Genomic DNA, 24,314 nt, shown 5'->3' with positions numbered 1-24,314 from the left:
AAGGTGATTACAAATAAGCAGAAGATGGAGCCAACAAGGGCTGGGTATTGCCAAGACCCTCGCAATACAATGCGTGTCCCAATACATGTATTTTCCAATACAATTCCCTCATTACGATACGCATCCCGATACACTTGAAAAAAGGGTCTTCAAAATTTACCAAATGGGTAACTTTTTATTCTGGATAAGAAAATGAATTAAATTTCATGTTTATCCACAAAGCACTTTTTTATAAATCAATTATGCTCTAATAATAATAATAATAATAATAATAACTTTTATTTATATAGCGCTTTTCAGTGACCCAAAGACGCTGAATAATAACTTAATACATCCAACCAACTGATCCAAATAGAAATAATATGGAACACATTCTAGTAAAGTATAGCATGTTTCATGGTCTGAACATGCTGTAGCAGCATCTTCTCCACAGATCTCTTTCTGATCAGGTCCACAGCTCCTTCTCACCTCGGCCCAGAGGAGCTTCTGATCAGGTCCACAGCTCCTTCTCACCTCGGCCCAGAGGAGCTTCTGATCAGGTCCACAGCTCCTTCTCACCTCGGCCCAGAGGAGCTTCTGATCAGGTCCACAGCTCCTTCTCACCTCGACCCAGAGGAGCTTCTGATCAGGTCCACAGCTCCTTCTCACCTCGACCCAGAGGAGCTTCTGATCAGGTCCACAGCTCCTTCTCACCTCGGCCCAGAGGAGCTTCTGATCAGGTCCACAGCTCCTTCTCACCTCGGCCCAGAGGAGCTTCTGATCAGGTCCACAGCTCCTTCTCACCTCGACCCAGAGGAGCTTCTGATCAGGTCCACAGCTCCTTCTAACCTCGGCCCAGAGGAGCTTCTGATCAGGTCCACAGCTCCTTCTCACCTCGGCCCAGAGGAGCTTCTGATCAGGTCCACAGCTCCTTCTCACCTCGGCCCAGAGAAGCTTTTGATCAGGTCCACAGCTCCTTCTCACCTCGGCCCAGAGGAGCTTCTGATCAGGTCCACAGCTCCTTCTCACCTCGGCCCAGAGGAGCTTCTGATCAGGTCCACAGCTCCTTCTCACCTCGGCCCAGAGGAGCTTCTGTTCAGGTCCACAGCTCCTTCTCACCTCGGCCCAGAGGAGCTTCTGATCAGGTCCACAGCTCCTTCTCACCTCGGCCCAGAGGAGCTTCTGATCAGGTCCACAGCTCCTTCTCACCTCGGCCCAGAGGAGCTTCTGTTCAGGTCCACAGCTCCTTCTCACCTCGGCCCAGAGGAGCTTCTGATCAGGTCCACAGCTCCTTCTCACCTCGGCCCAGAGGAGCTTCTGATCACGTCCACAGCTCGTTCTAACCTCAGCTGAGAGGAGCTTCTGATCAGGTCCACAGCTCCTTCTCACCTCGACCCAGAGGAGCTTCTGATCAGGTCCACAGCTCCTTCTCACCTCGACCCAGAGGAGCTTCTGATCAGGTCCACAGCTCCTTCTCACCTCGGCCCAGAGGAGCTTCTGATCACGTCCACAGCTCCTTCTCACCTCGACCCACAGGAGCTTCTGATCAGGTCCACAGCTCCTTCTCTCCTCGGCCCAGAGGAGCTTCTGATCACGTCCACAGCTCCTTCTCACCTCGGCCCAGAGGAGCTTCTGATCACGTCCACAGCTCCTTCTCACCTCGACCCACAGGAGCTTCTGATCAGGTCCACAGCTCCTTCTCACCTCGACCCAGAGGAGCTTCTGATCAGGTCCACAGCTCCTTCTCACCTCGACCCAGAGGAGCTTCTGATCAGGTCCACAGCTCCTTCTCACCTCGACCCAGAGGAGCTTCTGATCAGGTCCACAGCTCCTTCTCACCTCGGCCCAGAGGAGCTTCTGATCAGGTCCACAGCTCCTTCTCACCTCGGCCCAGAGGAGCCGAGTACTGTAGTACTTTTGATATGCACAAACAGCGGATCAAAAGTACTATTCCACCTCGTTTGCGCGTCAGTCATTAGCTTGTGTTCCGGCAGATTGAGCCGCTTCTGCTTTTCCTGCAGGGCGGTAACAGCGCGCCTCTTTAGGAGTTTGTTTCTAAATGGCCGCCTGGAAGAAATTAAATTATAATTAAATTAATGTTAAAAAGTATTGATACTGTGTGCTGCCCGTTGGTCGAGTGGTTAAGGCACAGCACACGTATCCCAGCCAGGCTCCAGGTGCAGTCGGCCGCAATGTCTCGGAATTATTATCCTTCTTTATTTTTTCTCCTATTTTAACTAAAAACATTTCACAATCTTCCCTTCAGACATTAGTGTTGCCAAACATCTTTAAGGCCTGACTGTAGTGCCAAACACTGGTCAGTGTTGGGCTTGGAACACCAGAGACGCAGCTTTAAATCCTGCGAGATTTTTTGCATCCAATAGGGAAATATTTTATTCTTAAGTTTAAGAATAAAACACGATTTTAACTCTTTAAATGTACACATTCTCTAATAATAATAATAATTTAAAGATTTAAGTTATGCTATATTTAAAATATTTGCCAAACTGCACAAGTAGGTAATCTGCAGCTTTATGTATATGTCAAAGGTAAATGTTCTCCCAGTGCTGAGCGTAGCTGGTTAGACACTGGACCCTGATTATTTCAAGATTTGTTACCCAGCATGCCATGTTCCCCCTGTTTAACCTGATATGGTGAGAAACCAACTTGAAACCACTGGTTCTAACAGTCCCGTCTCTGCTGTGTCCTTGTCTAGTTCTCAAGTCTTCTAAACCCCAGGTTGCTGATTCAAGAGCGGCCTTGGGCAGTTTGACATAGTCACTGTGTACAGTCACAATGCACAGTCACGGCTTCAGCCGTCGCAGTGTTTCCACTTTGTTTTGTGGTTGGATAAATTGGAGTGACATGTAACACTAATATATGATAGTGTATTGAATGGTGATTTAGTTAAGTGATATTTTCTAACCGCAATCTGACAACCACCAGTAGTAAAGTGCATGGGACCCTCACTTTACTCCAAACCTAATGTGTAGAGATGGTGTAATGCACTGCAATACCATCTCACAGTTTTTGTTTGTTTCAGGCTGGAAAATATTTCAATCCTGCCAATTTATTTGTGCTTCAAGGAGCCAAATCCAGCTAATGGGTTTTTCTGATTTGGGAGCAGTGAGGAGCTCTTTTGTCTGGCCCTGGTGTGAACATACAGTCGTGTGTTCGGATTGGAATGAAAGCAGCCATTGTAGTGCTCTGATTGATATGTTCCCTTTTTTTTACTATAACCAAACATTCTTCCTCGAGTGTGTGTCATTCTAAGGTCAAGCCAGCTGCAAGGAATAAAAATGGACATGGGGTCTTGCCATTTTGGGAAAAATGCAGAGCCTGCGCTCTACCAGGTCATTTCATTGTTTTAAATAAGGCTGCGGGTTCAAACCTGTCCCCAATTCTGGGTACAGATTTATTCATGTGTTCAGTGGTTACTATTACTGATTTGTGGTGATCTGTGTGTAAAGGAAGTAAAATGGGATCATCCATTGTAAATCAACAAATGTGTAATGGGACATGATTAACTATTCAAATTAGTGTTTTTATTTGTATACACAAATGCGTTCTTTATGTTACCATGTGGTCTTATACTAGTCCTGATAAAGCTCGTTCATCAAAGGGGAAAACTGTTCAGGAAAGGTCACATTTTGTTGTAAAAATTCTTGTTCAGCGTCTGATCTGATAATATCTGATTTTCAATACTTTGGATGACCTTAATTAAACACTTACTATTCTGTTTATCTTCTTTCCATATGGGTGTGTTGCTGCACACAGAAGCATGTTTGCATATTTTGATCCCCCCCTGGTGTCTTGGACAAAATTGTAAATTCAAACCAGCAACCACAATCAAATGACTTATTTACATAATCAAAAACAGTCAAGGAGTGTCAGTATGTTTAATGAGGCTTGTGCTGTTTAAAGCAGGCTGAAACAACTTGAATAACTTCAGCTGTCTGGCTATTGAATGCCATGTTATTTCTTATGATTAGAGCTGTGGTGGATTAGCCCCGTAGCGCTGCGAGTGCCTCCTTACTCGGGTTTTACTATAGTGGTAATGGTATATTGCCAATTTACTATTGTGTTTTCTTGTTTTATGTCCAATCTCCTTCAGAAAGATGCAAAATCTACAAAAAAAATGTTGATGTTAATATTAAATGCCACATTCTTTTATAATCTTTCCATGTCCCCCCATAGTAAGTGCCTGTGTACCCCAGAGGTCCCTGTACGCCTGGTTGGAAACACTGGGCTAATCTTTGCACAACAGGACTACGACAAAGTCTAAGGAATAAAGTCTGGCGGTAATGCAACACTCGGATGTCAACCGCCATAAAACAACAACAACAACATCATGACCTCATGGGCTTTGTAACACCAAAGCAATGGAAGGAGTACTTTTACGGACTGCGACAGAGTCTGAGGACTACGAAAAGTCTGAGGAATAAAGTCTGGCGGTAATGCAACAATTGGATGCCAACCGCCATAAAACAACAACAACAACAACAACATTTATTTAGCTGTCAGAAAGTTCAAAAACATAATGGTTACAGAATAATAACTGACTTCTTTGCTGTATGCAGATCTGAGGAGGTCAGTGAAACAAACGAAGCTAAAGGCTGAGGTCATGTTGTGTTTTCAGCCAGTCAGACTGGTGTAGTTTCAACACAGAGACACAGTGTCTTCACTGCGCACAAAAGCTCTAGTCACAGCACAGTGCACAACACTGACCCGACTTGTCAGCCCACAATGGAAATCATAAATCTCTTTCTATGACATGGTAGAAAGCTGTAAGCATTTGAACGATTACTGGGGCCAGGTGAGTTGGCTGATATGTGGTCATGGATCACAGCTTCTAAACCTTATGGTTATAGAACCACTTCTCCATTAATGTATGGTAGGTAGAGTAAGAATTAAACATAATCTCCACTTAGGGGTGAAACCCTGAGGTGCACTCTGGTGGAGCTTGTGCACAGGCCTGGGACAGCTGATGTGTGCTGGTATTGGCAGTAATATTGTGCAGCAGAGAAGTCGCTGCTTGGTGTCAGATGACTATTGCACATGCCTGTTGTGGAACAAAGCTGAAATATCCACGACACGGTCCTCGTTTCTAAGCAACCTCACCACTGAATCTTGCTTAGATTCGTATTGCTATTTTTTATCCCCTTTTTAAGAAATATCAAGGAATGTCTTAGTACTCTTTACGTGCCAAGATGAGCTTGGTCTGAATTAAATAGCTGCTCTTCTGCTAATGTGCAGAGAAAAATATTCTCTATTTGTATTAGAATATTTGATTGCAGTAGTTGCGTTTTATCTTTTATATAATGATCTTCTTTGTATTTTTCACACCTGCTCTTTGTTTTCTCCACCCTCATGACAGAATCAGTATATGACCTCCTCCCCAAAGAACTCCAGCTCCATCCGTCGTCCACCCAGACAGAGCCAGCCTCCATGAGCCAGCAGAGTGGGGGAGAGGCGGGCCCTCCTCCCTCAGCAGCCTTAGCCTCTGGTGAGCTGCTTCCTTCATCCTGAAGACACCCCACACGTAGTACCTAATGACACAAGGAAGTGTGTCTTGGGGTACCCTCAGCCGTTGCTGGGTTCATGGTTCATGGTTCATGAGAGATGAGAGATGAGTGCATGGAGCGTTCTGAATAGTTAAAGCTGCCCAAGAGTTCAAGTCCAGTCCAGTAATGTGGCACATTAGCAGTTATTTCTAGATACATTTTTGTAGATTTAGGAAGAGGCCCGTCATTCATTTTTTCATCCTCCCAGTGTAAAGGTCAGATGTATAATCTGTAACAAATGCACCAATCTCAGTGTTGTGTGTCTGACTGAAACGTATTTAGGCCTGAGCTGGACTTAAGTTACTTTTCATGTTTTTTCAAAATGACTTGCAAAATCAAGTGTGCTCTAATGGCATGATAAAAGGCTTGTTTTGTCATCTCCTTTTACAAATTAGATTGAGCTCTTCATGCGCCCCAACTCATTGAAGCAAAAAATTCAACCTTTTTGTTCTAAAATGTCTTAAAATGCAGGATTATGTCCTTATTTGTCCAGTCCCCGCCAAACAAATGGCATGAAGCCATTTCATTATGTTAATGTTTATTTTTATCAGCGACTATTGGAATTAGAAATACTAATATCCCGAAAGTAGAGCTACAAAATGGTTTATAAAATGATGAGACAGACTCGTATGCTAGATTACACGTTGTGGTGCTTTTATAATAATGTAACGAGCCCTTAAAGACCTCACCTTGCTGCAGCGTTTCTCATTTAAGTAGCTTGACCTTGGATCATGGTTTGGGCGTTCTGATCTAATAATACAGTATATATTTTTGAAAAAGAGGTCCACAGTGTCGAAGAGATGCTTGTGTTAATGCTTTTTTACTACTGTCTGACCCAGCTGACCCTAAGCACTGCTGATCAAAAGCATGACAACAAAATGACCTTTAAATCCTTATTAACCAGGTCCACATGCTTCAGACTCTACATAATGACCTACTTCAAAAGCTTTACTCTCAGATACTGACAATAGAGTCTTGAATGATCAGCTCTCTTGTTGCTCATTGGCTGTCTCGTTTTTATTGCAGGAAGTTCCCTCTGAGGCAGGGAGTGTCTGCATATAAAATGGTCTGCAGTTCACTGCTCCATAGGTCAGAGGCTTGTTTATTCTGTCTCCATGGCTACGCTCAGTCCCAACCAAATCCTCCAATTGGCATGCGTTAACTACTTAACTACTGAATGCACATTGCACAAACTACTGTAACCTTGGCAGCTCTGGCAAAATTAATTTGGTACCACATATCGGCTTGCAAATTGGCTGTACAAGAAAGTTTGACGAGATTTTGTCATGTTTCTTTCTGGCAATGTGTATGTAACAATTTGTAGCTTGCTTTTGTTTTTGTAAACAAAGCATGTCACATTGATTTTTATAAATGATTTTGTCAAAATCAAAACCTTTTGTGGGACCAAAAGTACCCTTCTCAACTTTAACTTCACCATACTAAATCAATGCTTGACTGCCCTTGCATGCACAGTGAGGGTCTAATGTACAACACATCCGTTGAAATTAGAGTTGGGAAGCGGGGAAATGAACACAAATCATGCACAAATTGAATTGAGCTGCTTGAATGGGACTGCTAGCCTGCTTTGAGTTATCAGTTGGACTCACCTGTTTGTTTGTGTATACTACTACAGATGCCACCTCTTCCACCTGCAGCCCCTCATCTTCCTCCTCCCTGGCTGTTGGAGCACCATGCTCCGGCCCGTCCTCCGAGCTCCTCACTGTCCCCCAGCACATGCGCTCAGGAGAGGGGGTGATGGAGGACGCTGTGTCTGCCTCCAGTCGGTCCAACAGCACTGGCTCCACTACTGGTGGAGACATGGGTTCATGTACATCAGGCCTGGGAGTCCAGCAGACTCAGAACACTCCCTCCAAACGAAGACCTGCACTCAACATCTCCCCGCCTCCTGAGGACCTGTTTGATGATAGCCAGATGTCCTGCCAAGAAGAACCCACCATCTCTGGGCCTCTACCTCCAGAGTCGGAGCACAGTAGCAGCATGTGGGCTGACGATTCCCTTTCCAACTTCAGTTTGCTCAGCACTGTGTCCTATAATGACAACAATGAGGTTCCACGAAAGTCCAGAAAGAGGACTCCTCGCCAGCGGCCCGGCCCCAAATCCACTCCTCCAGAGGACAGCATGGATGTGTTTGATGCAGACAGTGCAAAAGCTCCTCATTTTGTCCTCTCTCAGTTCGGTTCAGACAAGACCAGGTGCTTTCTCATTGGCTCCTTTCATAAAAGTTTGTCTTTAAGTTTAGACGACTAACCCCTTTTTGTGATGCAGTGGTCTGGAGCCGGGTAGTGCAGTGAAGAGTGGGCTGCTGTGTGGTCAGTTTCCTCCGAGAAGTGACGGTAAAGAGCTTAAGATCCTGGTGCAGCCTGAAACTCAGCACAGAGCTCGCTACCTGACCGAGGGCAGCCGGGGCTCTGTCAAAGACCGCACACAGCAGGGCTTCCCCAAAGTCAAGGTCTGAACACGCCTGCAGTTTTATCAAAATCATTGATCATTTCCCAAAATACATATACTGTATTCTTTGTTCATTTTTTGTTTTATTAAATTCAGCTGGAAGGTGTGAATGAGCCCATCACGCTGCAGGTTTTTGTGGCCAATGACACCGGTCGTGTGAAGCCTCATGGTTTCTATCAGGCCTGTAAAGTCACCGGGCGAAACACCACCGCCTGCACAGAGGTCGACATCGATGGCACCACAGTTATTGAGATTCCTCTTGAACCCAGTGATGATATGACTCTGGCGTAAGTCGTCCACATTGGTCATATGTATTTTTGTTGTTTCAAATGGTTCACTTGACAGTTGCTTTTCTTCAGGGTGGATTGTGTTGGAATCTTAAAGCTGCGTAATGCAGATGTGGAAGCTCGTATTGGTGTGGCAGGATCCAAGAAAAAGAGCACTCGAGCCAGACTGGCCTTCAGAGTCCACATCCCCCAGGCTGATGGATCCATGCTCACTCTACAGGTCCCGTCATCACCCATCCTCTGCAGTAAGCCGCTTCAGCTGGATTTGTGCTAATGTCTGCAAACATTTGACATACTTGAAATGTCCTACTTCTTCTGCAGCCCAGCCTGTAGGTGTGCCTGAGATTCTGAAGAAGAGCCTTCACAGCTGCTCAGTTAAAGGTGGAGAGGAGGTTTTTATCATTGGAAAGAATTTCCTCAAAGGAACAAAAGTTATTTTCCAAGAAAATGTTGCAGGTACTGTTGGTGAGGCTGTACAATAAATATCATTCAGAAATGATTGTACTTGGAGACAAAAACATTAAATTATTGTTTTATTATTATGTTTAATTGCAGAGGAGAGTTCGTGGCAAGCTGAGGGAAAAATTGACATGGACTTTTTCCATCAGGTACATGCTGAAGAAACAAATGCTTAATCTGTGAACATGATGTGTCGGTTTTATGGTTGTATAATGTTTTTCTTTTCTTATAGAATCATCTGATAGTCTCAGTTCCTCCATTTCACAATCAGTCAATTACTTCAGCAGTTTCAGTGGTAATATTTGTGATGACAAATGCTGGTAGATCACATGAGGCCCAGCCCTTTACCTACACTCCAGATTCAGGTACTACCTACAGTGATTGAATTAACTATTTTGATCTGATGGTGGTGTTTGTTTGATTGTGCAATGATTGATTCCTTTTAACTTTCAGTTGATAACTCAATCCAAATAGTAAAAACAGAAGGTGCCTCATTGGTGAAATCTTGCATATTTGATGAGCAGATCAAAACCATGTCCTCTGAGCAGACAGATGGCTTTAGTCCCATGTACAAACAGGAGGTGATTCCCATGGAAGTGTCCAGCCACCAACCAACAGATGTGTTTAAGGTAAGAGTAGCACCGCGCTGCAGGACTCTTATTCTTTACTGCTGGGTACTCACCCCTTTCCCTGTGTGCTTCCTCTAGCCGTCTTCTGACACACTGAGCTCTGTACAACAGAGTCTTGAGCTCCCCTCCAGCGCTCTTCCTGTGTCGGAGTCCTTCCAAAGTCCAATGCCTCTTCAGCCTGAGGATGTAGAGCTGCCCCCGGCCCCAGCAGTCTTTCAAAGCCTTGACTCCTTGAGCACTATACAAAAACAGGACATTGCCTCCTCCACTGCACCTTTCCCAGTGTCTGGAGACACATCCATCCCCCCAGTGACTCCAGAGGTGCCTCAACAGTTCCTCCGTGACCCTCAGGAGAGCTCTGCCCCAGAGACGTCCGACAGCAGTGGGGGGGTGGTGGTGATGGCTTTGCCCCAAATGTCTGCTCCCCCTCAGCCTCAGTCACAAGTGTCCATGTTTGTTCAGGACGGTGTGGCCCAGCTGGAGCAGGCTGTGCGAGAGCTCCAGGCTGGGAACAGCAGCACATTGCAGCAGGTGCTAGAAGCGGCTGTGGCTCAGCAGCATCAGCTCAACTCCGTGCTGTACAGCCCCACGCCCTCAGCAGAATCCCTGCAGCAGCACGTCCAGGAGAACATGAACAGCCTCCGTCTGGGAACCAACGACAGCCCCTTGAGCACGCAGCAACATCTGCACTTACAGCAGCAACACTTCCAACAGCAGCAGGTGCTGGGAAACATGCAGATGCAACAACAACTGCTCCTGCAGCCACAAGAGCAGCAGCTCAACATTCAACAGAACCAGAGCCAAGTTCTGAATAACATGCAACTCCAGGATCAGCATCAGCAACAACAAACCCACATGCTCAACAATCTGCAGATGCAGCAGCAGCAGCAGCAGCAAATGATGGACAATATTCAAACCCAAAATTCAACTCAAGTGCTGGGGAACATGCAGGTCCAAAACCAACAACAGAACCAGCTACTCAACAGTCTACAGCTGCAGCAGCAGCAGCAGATTATGGACAACATTCAGCAGCAGAACCAGTCTACAGTCCTGGGGAGCATGCAGATTCAAGAACAGCAGCAGCAAACCCAGATGCTGAGCAATCTGCAGATGCAGCAGCAACAGCAGCAGATGCAGCAGCAGCAACAGCAGCAGCAGATGCAGCAGCAACAGCAGCAGCAGATGCAGCAGCAGCAACAGCAGCAGCAGCAGATGCAGCAGCAACAGCAGCAGCAGCAACAACAGCAGCAGCAGATGCAGCAGCAACAGCAGCAGCAGCAGCAGCAGCAGCAGCAGATGCAGCAGCAACAGCAGCAGCAGCAGGTGCTGGAGAACCTTCAGCAGCAGCTCCAGGCTGAGCTTCTGCAGCCTCAGGTGCGGCAGGCCGGAGAGCTGCTCACCATCCAGACCAGCTTCCCCTCTCAGCCGCCCTCACACAGCTCTCCCCCACAGCAGCTTTTCCAGTCTCCCCGAGCACTGGCTGAAACGCAGGGCCCCCAGCAGCAGGTGCTGCTGCAGAATACCATCAACGCTCTGACGGGGGGCACACTCGGCTCTGAGCAGCCTTCTACTGGCTCTTCCTTATTCCTTTCTCCCAATGCCCCTCAACAACAACAGCAGCCACAGCAGCTTGCATTCATGTCCTCCATGGAGACCTCTTCCAACCAGTCTGCATCTGTTTCAATGTTTCAGTCACCGCCCCAAACTGTGATGTCACAAATGCAGCAGCAGTCCACCCCGATGGAGCAACAGCAGTCTTCTCAGCAGGCAACACAGCAGCCCTCACAGCTTACAATTGGCCAGCAAAGTTCTTTGTTCCAAACTCTTGCAAACCACTCCCAGCAGAACACCGTCCCCCAAAGTCATCTAGCCCAAACTCAGCCGAGCGGCCTACTCCTCTGCACCACCGATATGAATTCACAAGATATTGCCCCAACAATTATGTTCAGCACCCAAGCCCAGGGCCCTACACCGATAGGTGTCATTGGTGTAGGACTCTCCCAGTCAGATACCACAGAACCTATGTCTTTTCAAGATGGGAGCTCAGGCAGCAACACTGTATCCACCGGCAACCAACAAACAAGTATTTTCCAAGAACAACAGCCAATGCAGGTGGTCTCAGGCTCCAGCGGTGTCCAGAACAGTCAGCCAGTCGAGCTGTTTCTGCCCTCTGCTTCACTCTCTGACCTGCAGAGCACCCTTGGGTCACAGGAGTTAACTAATCAGGCCACAAACGGTGGCCCAACCATCTTTGTGGTTCAGAGTGGTGTCAGTGTAGTGGGCAACCCTGGCCAACAGCCCCCAGAGCAGCTGTTCCAGACAACCGTCACAGGGACTGTGGCTCCACAGGGCCAGGCAAACGTCTTCATGTTTGGCATTCAGAACGGTAAGAAACAGGCACTAGACCTTTGTTGGACTTTTTGTTTGTATTGACCCTTTTGTTGTTCCTCCAGAGTCGCAGCTGCTCAGTCCCTCTGGAAGCACATTGCCAGCTCAGAACCAGGCCCAGACTGCCGCACACATGCAGACCCTGCTGGACCAGCCAATGGCTCAGGCTCCGCCCTCCAACCCCCCCACCCTTCACAGCAGTCTGCAGAACTCCCTCCAGGCACAGCTGCAGACAGCCATGCAGAACGCACCCATAGACTCTAGTATGACCACTCTCATGCAGACCAACTTACCAATGCAGGCCAACATGCAGAACACACTGCAGGCCTCCATATCTGCAACATCCAGCATGGAGAAGATCGAAGACCTGTTAGAAAGCCTACAGAAACAGTGATGCATATTGTATCACATGTGCACAGAGAGGAGTGAGAGCGAGAGGTAGTAAGAGTTATACATTAGAACACCAACCAATACATGTGGTGTTTGTGCCAACGCTTCAAAGATTTTATATATTTAAGATAAAATAGACCCCTTGCCCAGAGTCAAAACTTTTAAAACTGTTAGGTGGAATGAAATATTTATGAGTTGGTGACTTTGCCTTCATTATGACCCTCTTGCAGGATGAGAGAGGCCTGTAATAATGGCTTTTAACCATTTAATATAAAATGCAGTGTTTAGTTATGTTTAGTTGTGTGGAGGCATACAAGGCGTGGTGAGGTGCAGAGGGAGCACATGAAGCTAATCAAGGCCTCAGGCTTTAGGCTGAATCGAAATTGACATGTGTAGTCTAGATCTCATTATATGAGGTTCTCACTATGCCTGGCAAGTGGGTTTAACTTATGCAAACGAAGGACTGATTTGATCTATACAAACATAGCGTTATCACATGGAATTCAGCAATTGGATTTAAGTGTACTCTGAGAGTAAAACCTGTTTAATTCCATACATTTCCTAGCACTTACAGCAAAGTTAAAGATAAAGCAAAGTAATGTTTTTAACATGTTCAAAGTAAACCAGTCCACTCAAAATGATGAAGTGTTTAATTGAGGTGAGATTGAGCCTTGTGAATAATGTGACTAGGCCTGGTGTGAAAGGCTTTACCATCCGCTTCAGGAGTTATTGACAACTTTTTTATTTGCTTATTTTCAGTTGTGGTGAAGATAAACTTTTTTTCTTGTTTTGTGTGGTTTTATAAACAGTTTATCTCTAGCACTTTATAACTCTGGAACCAGCTAATCCTTATACCTGTCCACCGATTTCCATTGAATTTGTACCCAGTAATGTGCATTTAATCTGACAAAAGAGACACGCCGTTGTCTTTGTACACGGAAAACACATTCTTACCTGGTATTTCTAGATAAGTTTCAACTTTGTATAAAATGTCTGCTTACTGATACCTTTTTACATCATCAGTGTGTTCCTCTTAAGACCAGCCATTTCCACAGTAGCTTTGTTTTCCTCGCGATCAGGAACACCGCTGATCATCTTCAGCTCGTGTATTCAAATGAAGGCGTCTTTGACTCTGTCTCATGTGTCGATTAGTCTGTTGACTCTTGTGTTAGACGTGTGTCCGTCTCGGTGTTGGGCGTCCAGTACCGTCTGGTGTTCTGTGGAGGTGACCGCTCTGAAGCAGGAGGAGCCGGCACTTCTGGTAAATGAATAGCACTGACGCGGTGGAGGTTTGAGTGCAGAGTGGGCTGTTGTGGCGGGGTCAGACTGGCACGCACCCAGGCATACCAAAGCTCCTGTTGTCATGGGAAAGGCCCTCATCTTGTTTACTCGTTTGTACTTTTTCAAATGAAACGATGCAGCTTACACATACAGCGTCTTTGCATTGGACATCAAATATTATAAGGTACTTTGTTTTATGGGTCAAAATCTCCTCATTCACATTTCCAATTTTTTGACATTTATTTCTGTTACGTTTAAATATACGTTAAGCAAGATTGAGACTGCTGTATTTTGCATATCTACATTAGTAGCCAACCTGGCAATATCAAAAGCCAGTTTTTGATAAATGTCGGACTAGCTCTCATGTGATAAACACGTGTTTACATTTTCATAATCATGCTATTTTATCTTGCAACGATAGTTATCCATTTTAAAGTAACTTATCTTTTGTAGAATTTTGTATCCATGTATCAAAATGTAGACTATTTTTGTAAAAGAAAATGGTTTTGCTCATAGCACAGAATATCATTGCTGTCGTAGTTTGTGTGAATTCAAGTTTTTACCGAAGTCGATCCGTTTTTAGTGTGAAGTCGATTCATCCTGCAAAATATGTGACGTTTGGATTGTGTGACTGCTTTATCTTTTACTTCGTTTTTTTTTTTTTTTTTTTTGCATCTCAAATAGCACTTTGACCCGTCCACAAACTGTAGATCAAGTTCGAGCGCAGTACTGATGTTTCCAAGCATTCCATTCCTCTGGGTCAGGGGAGTTTAAGAGCACATCCTCAGAAATGCCTCTTAAAGCCATACAAACACAGAAAGCCAACGACCTGTGACTTTTCAATGAATGTAGATCTTACCTCACGGCGTGGAATCGGCGCTTGTTCTGCATCTTAACATCGGACCAATTGCAGTTTTGGAGAAAGTATATTTTGAGGCAGGAGGAGGAGGAGGATGTTGGAGGCGGCACCAACGTTGTCATTATTGTACATTTTTCCCGCTCATTCGTGTCGTTTTTGGAGCTCGGTCTGACTCTTCGAATTGCCACTTATTATTTGCTCATTGTGGCGGTAAATATGGCACACAAGTCTTTGAACAACCTGGTCTCTTGTACATGAATATCCTCCTGTGTGTGTGTGTGTGCGTGTGCGTGCGTGCGTGCGTGCGCGTGCGTGTGTGTGTATGTGTGTATATATATAAATGTGAATTGCACTGCAGGGGTACCTTGAACTTCACTTGTGATGCTTTCAACAGAACTTTGTGTGCCTTGATAACCGGAGCGTCGTGTTTGACCGTCCTTTTCTCGTGTCATGGCTACCGTATTTCCCGCACTATAGGGAGCACCGGATTATAAGACGCATTAAGCGAAACAAAACGTTTGCCAGACAAAATCGCTTCGAGCTCAGTAAGCACAACCAGAATGAATCCATATATAAGGTGCACTGTCGTTTGAGAAAATTAAAGGCTTTTAAGTGCGCCTTATAGTGCAGAAAATACGGTACTTGACGTTTTTTGTTTTTTTTTCTCCCTCAAAATCGAGACCGTTTCCTAAAAACGACACATAACCACATCAGTATATTGTCGGATATATTTTTTATTTCTTTTCAATAATTTGACTGATAAAAACGTGCAGCTGCGACGGTGAAAAGTCTGGTTTGTTAAAAGATTTTCTAAAGCCTCATGAGATTTGTACGCGTGAGGTAAAAGGGACAAAGATGGAACAGACTGTTTTCTGAATTACAGAGCTTTCTTTTGTGTTGATGTGCTTGTCAACATTACTATTGTTGCTGTGAATTGCTTGATCAAAAAGGGGAAACCGTGATTAAAAAAAGAAGAAAAAAAAGAAGTTACTGTTTGCCAATAGCGTGAGCTGTATTTTTGTGCATCAACCATCGGCTCACATTTCCTAGTTTTGCTTACGATTTCACATCCTACAATAGTTCTGTTCTTTCTGTTCTGTGTAGCTTGAGCTTTAGTATCTTAGCCTTAAGACCCCACAGTAACGGGGAGAGGTTAACCCAGTGTGTTGTCACAAACTCGACTATTACGGTAATAAACATGTACTTTGCCTTGGTCTGGACATTTGTATACTCTTCTGTTTATATCTGTAATCCTGCTGCTACAATAAATGACTTAATACAAATGTGTGACACGCGTCCTTTATTCACACGCTAACGTTTAACTGTGGTTTTTACAATAACACAGCGTTTTTTCGTATCATTGACAAAACAAATAATCAACCACAAATTCTCGATAATGATTTACTATAAAGAACATCAAAATAAACATGTTTTTAGGGCTGCAACAAGTTCATCCAATTGCAACTGATCGATTATAAATGGCTAATCGTTAACTGGTGTAAACGGACGACAAAACGTGCCATGAGCTGTAGAGGGTTTAACAGTAATCAACCCAATAATGTTTTTAATTGTCTGAAAATATTCTCCACAGGATGAGTTCAGTTCAGGTTTATCTGGGTAAAACTGTTGCATTCTTAACGATCGATTTATTGAGTATAATTGCTAAACTGACTAATCAATTACCAAAATAATCGTTAGTTGCAGTCCAACACATTTTGAACTTGAATCAATCTACAAAGCATTTATACATGTTTCATAATCATTGCCAAAACAATTGAACATTGACTTAACCCCAGTAACTTATTATTAAACGTGTGTTAATGATTTAGCCTCATTCTCTGCAAACCAAGGGGAAAACGACTAAAAACCTTTGCCTTTGTACCACAACGTGTAACCATGGATACATTTACCTGTACTTGAGTAATATATAGTACAGTGTAACAGTACTCTGGAGCAAAAGTAAAGCTTATGTTGACAATGTGGCATTTGTATTTCTTTTTTGTGTAAATCCTTTAAATAATTTGTACAGTTTTAAACTTCTAAATTATATTAACTTCAAATTATAAATGGGATGTTCCAGTCAGTTACTCTTACTTGAGTAGTAGTTTCCCCAAATACATTTTAACAATACTTATTTATTTATTTTTATCAAAAAAAAAATACATTTGATCCCGATTTTCATTGTAATGATTTCTAGATAGAAGTTAAAGCTGTTCCTATTTTGAACTTGACACAAGCAAATCGATCCCCAAATACTTTTCAATGTGAAAAAGCCCAGCTACAGCAGTTCACTACATCATTACTGCATCCAGAGGTAAAACAAATGTACAGCGTTACCCTGTTACCCTGTTACAGTGTTACAGTATTACAGTGTTACGTGTTACAGAGTGTTACCCTGTTACAGTGTTACAGTATTACAGTGTTACGTGTTACAGAGTGTTACCCTGTTACAGTGTTAGTTTTACCGTGTTACGTGTTACAGAGTGTTACCGTGTTACAGTGTTACCCTGTTCCAGTGTTAGTGTTACCCTGTTAGTGTTACAGTGTTAGTTTTACCGTGTTACAGAGTGTTACCGTGATACAGGGTGTTACCCTGTTACCGTGTTACAGTGTTAGTTTTACCGTGTTACAGGGTGTTACCCTGTTACAGTGTTACAGTGTTAGTTTTACCGTGTTACAGGGTGTTACCCTGTTACAGTGTTACAGTGTTAGTTTTACCGTGTTACAGGGTGTTACCCTGTTACAGTGTTACAGTGTTAGTTTTACCGTGTTACAGGGTGTTACCCTGTTACAGTGTTACAGTGTTAGTTTTACCGTGTTACAGAGTGTTACCGTGATACAGGGTGTTACCCTGTTACCGTGTTACAGTGTTAGTTTTACCGTGTTACAGGGTGTTACCCTGTTACAGTGTTACAGTGTTAGTTTTACCGTGTTACAGAGTGTTACCGTGATACAGGGTGTTACCCTGTTACAGTGTTACAGTGTTAGTTTTACCATGTTACAGAGTGTTACCGTGATACAGGGTGTTACCCTGTTACCGTGTTACAGTGTTAGTTTTACCGTGTTACAGGGTGTTACCCTGTTACAGTGTTACAGTGTTAGTTTTACCGTGTTACAGAGTGTTACCGTGATACAGGGTGTTACCCTGTTACAGTGTTACAGTGTTAGTTTTACCGTGTTACAGAGTGTTACCGTGATACAGGGTGTTACCCTGTTACAGTGTTACAGTGTTAGTTTTACCATGTTACAGAGTGTTACCGTGATACAGGGTGTTACCCTGTTACCGCGTTACCGTGTTACAGTTTACTGATTCGCTTCAGTAAGTTTTGCTCAAAAAAGTGCAGCGGATTCTCAAATTCAAATCCAACTTCAAACTCAGTTTTCTTCTGCAGCACACAGACGGCCACTAGAACGGCCAACACAGCCGTGAGACCCCAGATGTGATAGTGGCTGTTGGAGACCACGTCCTGGTAATGAAAGCAGTGCAATGGCCCCTCCAGTCCATTTACTGGAACCAGGGCGTGGTTCTCCTCCTGCGTGAACAGCTCCAGGGGAACTGTGAACACGGCACTGACTTCAGCCGGGTTTGGACTGGGCCTGAAGTCCTCGTCTATGAAGCCCACCACCGGGGTCACCAACAGCCCACTCTGCAAAGAATTCAGACACGCAACAATGTCACCTTTATTCAGCCGGAACAAAGACGACATGGACAAATAACTATATAATGAGGTCATTGAGTGTGAATACATCTTTGAAATAAAAACAATGTCACTTTTCTGGTCCCATAAAAAAACTACATTATTCCTTTGCCTAGAATGTTCCACAGTAAGGTCATAACTGGTCTGTTGTTCATTTATTCAGTTATAGGTGGGTTTTTGACTTGATTAGGTGGAGAAACCTGCTTGTCTCATTAATAAGCATAAGTCTATATTAATGTTAACGCAATTAGATTTTAGTTAGACTCCATTTAAATAGTTTTCTTTATTTGAAATCTCCTAAATGTCCAGCTCTGACCCAGGATCCTGCTCAGGACTGGAGAACAGACGAGTAAAAGGAAGGATCAGGACGTTTAGGAGGAGGAAACCCAACTGCAGAACACTTTGTGACACTGAAACGAAGACAGCGAAATCCGTGGTGGAAGAAGTACACGACAGTCTGTGCCATTGTGCCACGTCACCTGATTCCATTGAAAAAGATAAATATACTTCAGAACCATCTTCTTGGAGCTAGAGATAGATGTTTTATACCAACATTTCTGTGGAGATGCAGTATCTTTTTCAGTGCAATAAAAACATCAAAAATTTAAAAAACACGCTTTTATTTAAGTCTATTTTGGGCCTAAATGTTATGAACTGGTGCAAAAATACTCAAGTAAAAGTGTAAGTAGGGCATAAAAAAACAGCTTAAAGTGCATATGACAGGTCAGACTAAATATGCCGACTTTTACCTAGTTTGACCAGTATGGTTTATACTGTATGGTTTATACTGCTGCAGATGTGAGGTAATTTCATCTGTTACCTAGCAACCATACTGTAAACAAGGACCAAAATCTTTATAAATGACACTATAGCTATGATTTGACAAAAAAAATAGCAACTGAGATCATCTTTATTTGAATTTTAAATGATTGTCCCGCATTTTGGATGGAATATTACAGAGGGACTTTAATTTTCACATATTTTCTGCACAAACGATGAATACCACAAGGACTATCCCACCAAACTAAGTCCATCCATCCATCCATCTTCTGCCGCTTTATCCGGGGCCGGGTCGCGGGGGCAGCAGTCTGAGCAGGGACTCCCAGACTTCCTTCTCCCCAGACACTTCCTCTAACTCCTCCGGGGGGATCCCGAGGCGTTCCCAGGCCAGCCGAGAGACATAGTCTCTCCAGCGTGTCCTGGGTCTTCCCCGGGGCCTCTTCCCGGTGGGACATGCCTGAAACACCTCCCGAGGGAGGCGCCCAGGAGGCATCCGGAACAGATGCCCGAGCCACCTCAGCTGGCTCCTCTCGACGTGGAGGAGCAGCGGCTCTACTCCGAGCTCCCCCCGTGTGGCCGAGCTCCTCACCCTATCTCTAAGGGAGCGCCCAGCCACACGGCGGAGGAAACTCATTTCGACCGCTTGTATCCGCGATCTCGTTCTTTCGGTCACTACCCAAAGCTCATGACCATAGGTGAGGGTAGGAACGTAGACCGACCGGTAAATAGAGAGCTTTGCCTTTCGGCTCAGCTCCCTCTTTACCACAACGGTCCGATGCAGCGACTGCATCACTGCAACCGCTGCACCGATCCGCCTGTCGATCTCACGCTCCATCCTTCCCTCACTCGTGAACAAGACCCCGAGATACTTGAACTCCTCCACTTGGGGCAAGGACACCCCACCCACCTGAAGAGGGCAAGCCACCTTTTTCCGGTCAAGAACCATGGCCTCGGATTTGGAGGTGCTGATTCTCATCCCAGCCGCTTCACACTCGGCTGCAAACCGTCCCAGTGCATGTTGCAGGTCCGGGTTTGATGGAGCCATCAGGACAACATCGTCTGCAAACAGCAGAGATGAGATCCTGTGGTCCCCAAACCGGACCCCCTCCGACCCCTGACTGCGCCTAGAAATTCTGTCCATAAAAATTATGAACAGAACCGGTGACAAAGGGCAGCCCTGGCGGAGTCCAACATGCACTGGGAACAGGTCTGACTTACTGCCGGCAATGCGAACACAGCTCCTGCTCCGGTCATACAGGGACCGGACAGCCCTGAGCAAAGGGCCCCGGACCCCGTACTCCCGGAGCACCCCCCAAAGGACACCCCGAGGGACACGGTCGAAAGCCTTCTCCAGATCCACAAAGCACATGTGGACTGGTTGGGCAAACTCCCATGAACCCTCGAGCACCCGATGGAGGGTATAGAGCTGGTCCAGTGTTCCACGACCGGGACGAAAACCACTCTACTCCTCCTGAATCCGAGGTTCGACTATCGGTCGGATTCTCCTCTCCAGGAGACTAAGTCATAATAAAAAATAAAAAAAAACATATTTAAGTACACCGACAGTACTTTTACTTTTGCTCTTCATTACTTTCCACCACCGCTCCAAAATACTGCACCTTATTAACGACTGGAGTGAGTGTACAGAGCACTTGCACTTGGTCCGGCTGCAGGCCGATCTCCTCCTGCGCCTCCCTCAGGGCCGTCTCCACGTCGTCCCGGTCGCCGGGGTCCCTCTTCCCGCCGGGGAAACAGACCTCGCCCGCGTTGGTCCTCAGCTGCGTGACACAAAGGATGGACTTGACTGCAGAGATGTTTGAACTCCATGCAGGTGACAGGAAGTAAGCGTCACCTCCATGGAGCGCAGCGTCATGAGGGCGTGCAGCTCCTCGCCCCTCACACACAGCGGGATGAGCACAGATGCTTTAGGCAGAGGGAGGTGTGCAAACTTGTCCCCCGTGTCGAAGTGCCGGAGCGCGGAGATGGCCCGGGCCTTGATGCTCATAGTGTCTGGAGGAAAGCTTAATTAGTCGGGTTATGTGCAGTAAAGATGCTTCACAGGCTTGAATTCTTACATTTTGTGGACTAAAACACCAGCTGTAATCTTGTTTCCTAGCATTGTGTAGTTATTTCAATTCAAGGGTTTAAGATTCAAGTTATATGTAATATTTTAAGGACTTTTTTCAATTTAAAAGATATATATTGTTTTAAAAGGACAGATGCTGATGTCCTTGATCTGATTGCAAATCTGTATCTTTAACCTCCACATTCAGCTTAAATCAGATGTCTCAAACTCACAAAGCGCAGGTAAAACAATAAATAAAACCTTTGCAAATCGATTAAAAATATAGGGCTAATTGATATCTGGAGGGAAATGAACCCCAACACAAGCCAATTTACCCATTTCCTCAAAAAGCATCCTCAAGTGCTACAGGACATTTAGAAGACAAGAGGTGAAATGAATGACAGAACTCAAAAAGGAAATACTTTTAAAATTGCTCATTACCAAGACAGAAAGTGGATCAAAGGTTTTAATTATTAGCTTTGGAAAAAAAAACTGAAAGAACACATTTTTAAATACAAAATGGGAGCAATAATGTAATTTTACCCTAACATGACCAAACACTACCTCTGTTTGAATATTTCTGTATGTTACAATATTCATCTAAAACGTCTTGGCAATACAAACAGGTCTATTGATTTCCTTATTCATTCCTTATTTATCATTTCTTTTATTTAGCCTGTGGTGAAATCAATATTGTTGTCCATTTCTGGGAAACACTCTTGTACAATAGATGTAAATGTCATACTATTATTATCCATGAGATTTACAGACTATATCAGATCAATTGTGCTCGTAAAACTGTTTGTAGGAGCAGAAAATGTAGTTTTATGGTGGATAGTGGCCACACATCAAGTCAAAAGGGGATTATTCTATATTTATAAATCCTGAATGAGGCAAAAGTGAAGTGGAACATGTGTTGAAATATGACAAATGATAACCCTCAGATACATGTGAATGATAACAGTCTTTAAAGACATTTAGAATTTACATAATTAGTTTTTTTTAGTATGAGATTATGAGACATTTGGCATTCAAATCAAACTCATATCGTTTTAGATTTTATTGGGCAAATGCTTAAGTTAAGTCAAGTTATTCATTTCATCTATAGATATATTACATCATTTACCACAGATGACTTTTTGTGGAGCTCGCATTTAATTTTGAGGCAAATAAAATAGTACTTTTTCCATCCTTTGCAATAGTAAAGCAAAGTCACTCATATTTCTACCCTTTTTGTTAGACTTGTGATTTGATCTGATGTCAGTTAATCATTGAAAATATGTTATGTGTTGTATCATTTTGCCTCAAGGCGCATACATTCCGGACTTTTAAACATTATGATGAGAATTTTTAAACGCCTGGTACAAAACACATTGGGTCTTGTTAAAATAAGATGTATTGTTAGAAAGAACAAAGAACGAGAACATGAGAAAAGACTTCAACCAAAACATCCACAAAAAACAAAACAGCAATCAAGTCATATCTGTATCTCTTTCATAAACGGCCATATTCCTCCTCTAATTTGGCACATAGAAGGTAAATGGCTTTTGCAAACTTTGCTGTGCAGCCATCAAGGGCTTGTTCAAATAAATCTATTGCTCTTTCAAGCTTCTTTCTGCCATAATCGGTCAATAAACTTGGTAAGTTTGTCCTTCCAAATGTCATAATATGCTCATATCCTTTAAAGCTTTCTTCAAAGTAGTTGTGCTCGTCTGGAAACATGGCACACGGAGGTCAATAACACGATCATATACAGCTTTAGTGGACTGAAACGCTCCCAGGGTCAGCCAACATAGACAAGACTTTTAAGGACTTTTAAGGACTGTTTTTGGACTGTTTTGGACTGGCTCAGAGGAAAGTATTCTGCTTCCTTGGATGGGATTGCAGTTGCCTTCCTCGGTAAGCGCAGAGCCTGTTTGGAATTGTCATGACTCAGTTCCATTTCTCCTCGTTCACGCCACGCTGCTGCCCGCTCATCCACTCGCTTGTGGTTTACGTCAAACGCCTTTTCAAAGATTGTTCGAGCATCATCCAGTAGCTCATTTTCTTCATAGAACTGAGCAAAGGAAGCCCAGAGTGTGTGATGCTTTCCAGTGGCTTTTATTGGGTCAACCGTCTGTACAGCCTCGGTAAAAGGTGTTAATAATCTGCAGAGGATCATCGCCATCACATATCTCGACTCGTTTGTGCCACTCATTCATGCCACAGTTGATACAAAGCTTTCATCATTGACAATGGCAGCAAGTCGCACAGCAGCTTCATCCAAGCAGCCAACAATGATCTATGTTGTCCTCTGCATTCTCTGTATCTACAATAAACATGAATTGCAGTTTCTGGGAGATTTGTGGGTTCTGTGTAACCGGCAGTGCTCTTAAGGCACCATCAAATGTCCTCAAACTTGTGATTTTACGTTGGGAAACAAGGAACTGGCAGTAGTCAAACCAAAGTCTTGACATCTTGTGCATGAAAACACGTGCTCTATCATGACAGTTGATTTCTTCATAGCCTGGCTCGTTATGCATTTGACCTGTTCTCTCCTTTAGATATTGTACCACAGCGTGTATCTTTTCAGAGCACGTTCATAAATCATGTTCAGAGTTGTTTTGGGTCCATTTTGCTTAAATTCTCTTCGTATGGTAGATCGTCATCTTCAAATATGACGTCAGCTTTTCCACTGAACGACGCATGTTGACACGTTGCAAACGATTCAGACTTTTTTCTTACTCACAGATTGTTTTTTTTCTTTCTCCTTCTCGGATTCTGCTTGCTTGTTCTATTTTGTTTATAACGCCACTTCCTGTTTGTAATCAATGACGTCACACTAGGAAATGATCCAGCAAAAGTTGGGCAAAAACTCATTTAATGTCACAAATTTGTTCTCAATTTGACAAATAATAATAAATTATCGCACCTTTATTTTGTTGAATTCATGTTGAGAGTAAAAAAGTTGTTTCTTTGTGTAAATGATGCAAAAACTTGACTGAAATGAGTAGCCCCCAGTGTGATGTCACTTCCTGTTGTTTTCTAGTGATATTTCAACATTTTCTCCAGAAATACCAGCTTGATTGATGTAAAACTATAATGTATATATACAACAGGTATAACTACACCAAATAAATCTAAATTAGAACATTTTAAAAGCCTGTCATACGCACTTTAATGTTAGATTAATCCTCCAGACATGGAGGTCCATTCAAGTCAGTGGCAGCTGCTCATTGACACATGTCAATAATGTTGTTGTTGTTGTTGTTGTGTTACTTTAAATGGCGGTTGGAAACCAAATGATAAGGTGCAGTAGGACAGTAATTTTAAGTCTTCAAAGTATGTGTATCATGCTATAACGTTGAAAAAAGAGAAACCGAGAAAGAGTAACAGAGATGGAGAGATAGAGATCATATATTTAATCCAGGATCCATGCCCTTACCTTACGAGTATGTCAACTTCCGCCTTCACTGACGTAAGGTAG

At 43.9% G+C, this 24,314-nt stretch overlaps 2 protein-coding genes and 1 pseudogene across 3 annotated transcripts in view; 1 reads left to right on the top strand and 2 right to left on the bottom strand.

Moving 5' to 3' along the window:
• The window catches only part of LOC140349553 (nuclear factor of activated T-cells 5-like), a 19,575-nt gene extending 3,987 nt beyond the window's left edge, over window positions 1-15,588 (top strand). The window contains exons 2-13 of one of the 2 annotated variants that reach the window (XM_072435933.1): window positions 5,357-5,485; window positions 7,177-7,756; window positions 7,830-8,013; window positions 8,109-8,299; window positions 8,372-8,544; window positions 8,621-8,755; window positions 8,855-8,907; window positions 8,991-9,123; window positions 9,212-9,387; window positions 9,466-10,893; window positions 10,948-11,773; window positions 11,841-15,588. In XM_072435933.1, the coding sequence (XP_072292034.1) occupies window positions 5,357-5,485; window positions 7,177-7,756; window positions 7,830-8,013; window positions 8,109-8,299; window positions 8,372-8,544; window positions 8,621-8,755; window positions 8,855-8,907; window positions 8,991-9,123; window positions 9,212-9,387; window positions 9,466-10,893; window positions 10,948-11,773; window positions 11,841-12,169 (4,337 nt within the window). In that variant the 3' untranslated portion in view covers window positions 12,170-15,588. Of the gene's footprint in view, window positions 1-5,356; window positions 5,486-7,176; window positions 7,757-7,829; window positions 8,014-8,108; window positions 8,300-8,371; window positions 8,545-8,620; window positions 8,756-8,854; window positions 8,908-8,990; window positions 9,124-9,211; window positions 9,388-9,465; window positions 11,774-11,840 lie in introns of both variants that reach the window. The other variant, XM_072435931.1, reaches the window with a different exon arrangement.
• nudt7 (nudix (nucleoside diphosphate linked moiety X)-type motif 7) lies at window positions 15,389-24,314 on the bottom strand. Its single transcript, XM_072435934.1, has 4 exons — window positions 24,273-24,314; window positions 20,636-20,793; window positions 20,403-20,561; window positions 15,389-17,952 (listed from the first exon to the last, which is right to left on the bottom strand). Exons 2-4 carry the CDS (start codon window positions 20,786-20,788, stop codon window positions 17,602-17,604), a joined length of 663 nt encoding a protein of 220 aa, XP_072292035.1. The 5' UTR covers window positions 20,789-20,793; window positions 24,273-24,314; the 3' UTR covers window positions 15,389-17,601.
• LOC140348509 (pre-mRNA-splicing factor SYF1 pseudogene) lies at window positions 22,343-23,049 on the bottom strand (annotated as a pseudogene).

This window comes from Eucyclogobius newberryi, unplaced genomic scaffold (assembly GCF_026437365.1).
Source record: "Eucyclogobius newberryi isolate DKJ021-1_F unplaced genomic scaffold, fEucNew1.0.hap1 SCAF_7, whole genome shotgun sequence".
Classification (NCBI taxonomy): domain Eukaryota; kingdom Metazoa; phylum Chordata; class Actinopteri; order Gobiiformes; family Gobiidae; genus Eucyclogobius; species Eucyclogobius newberryi.
The sequence above is the reverse complement of the archived record's forward strand: the minus strand, read 5'-3'. Positions and strand labels throughout refer to the sequence as shown.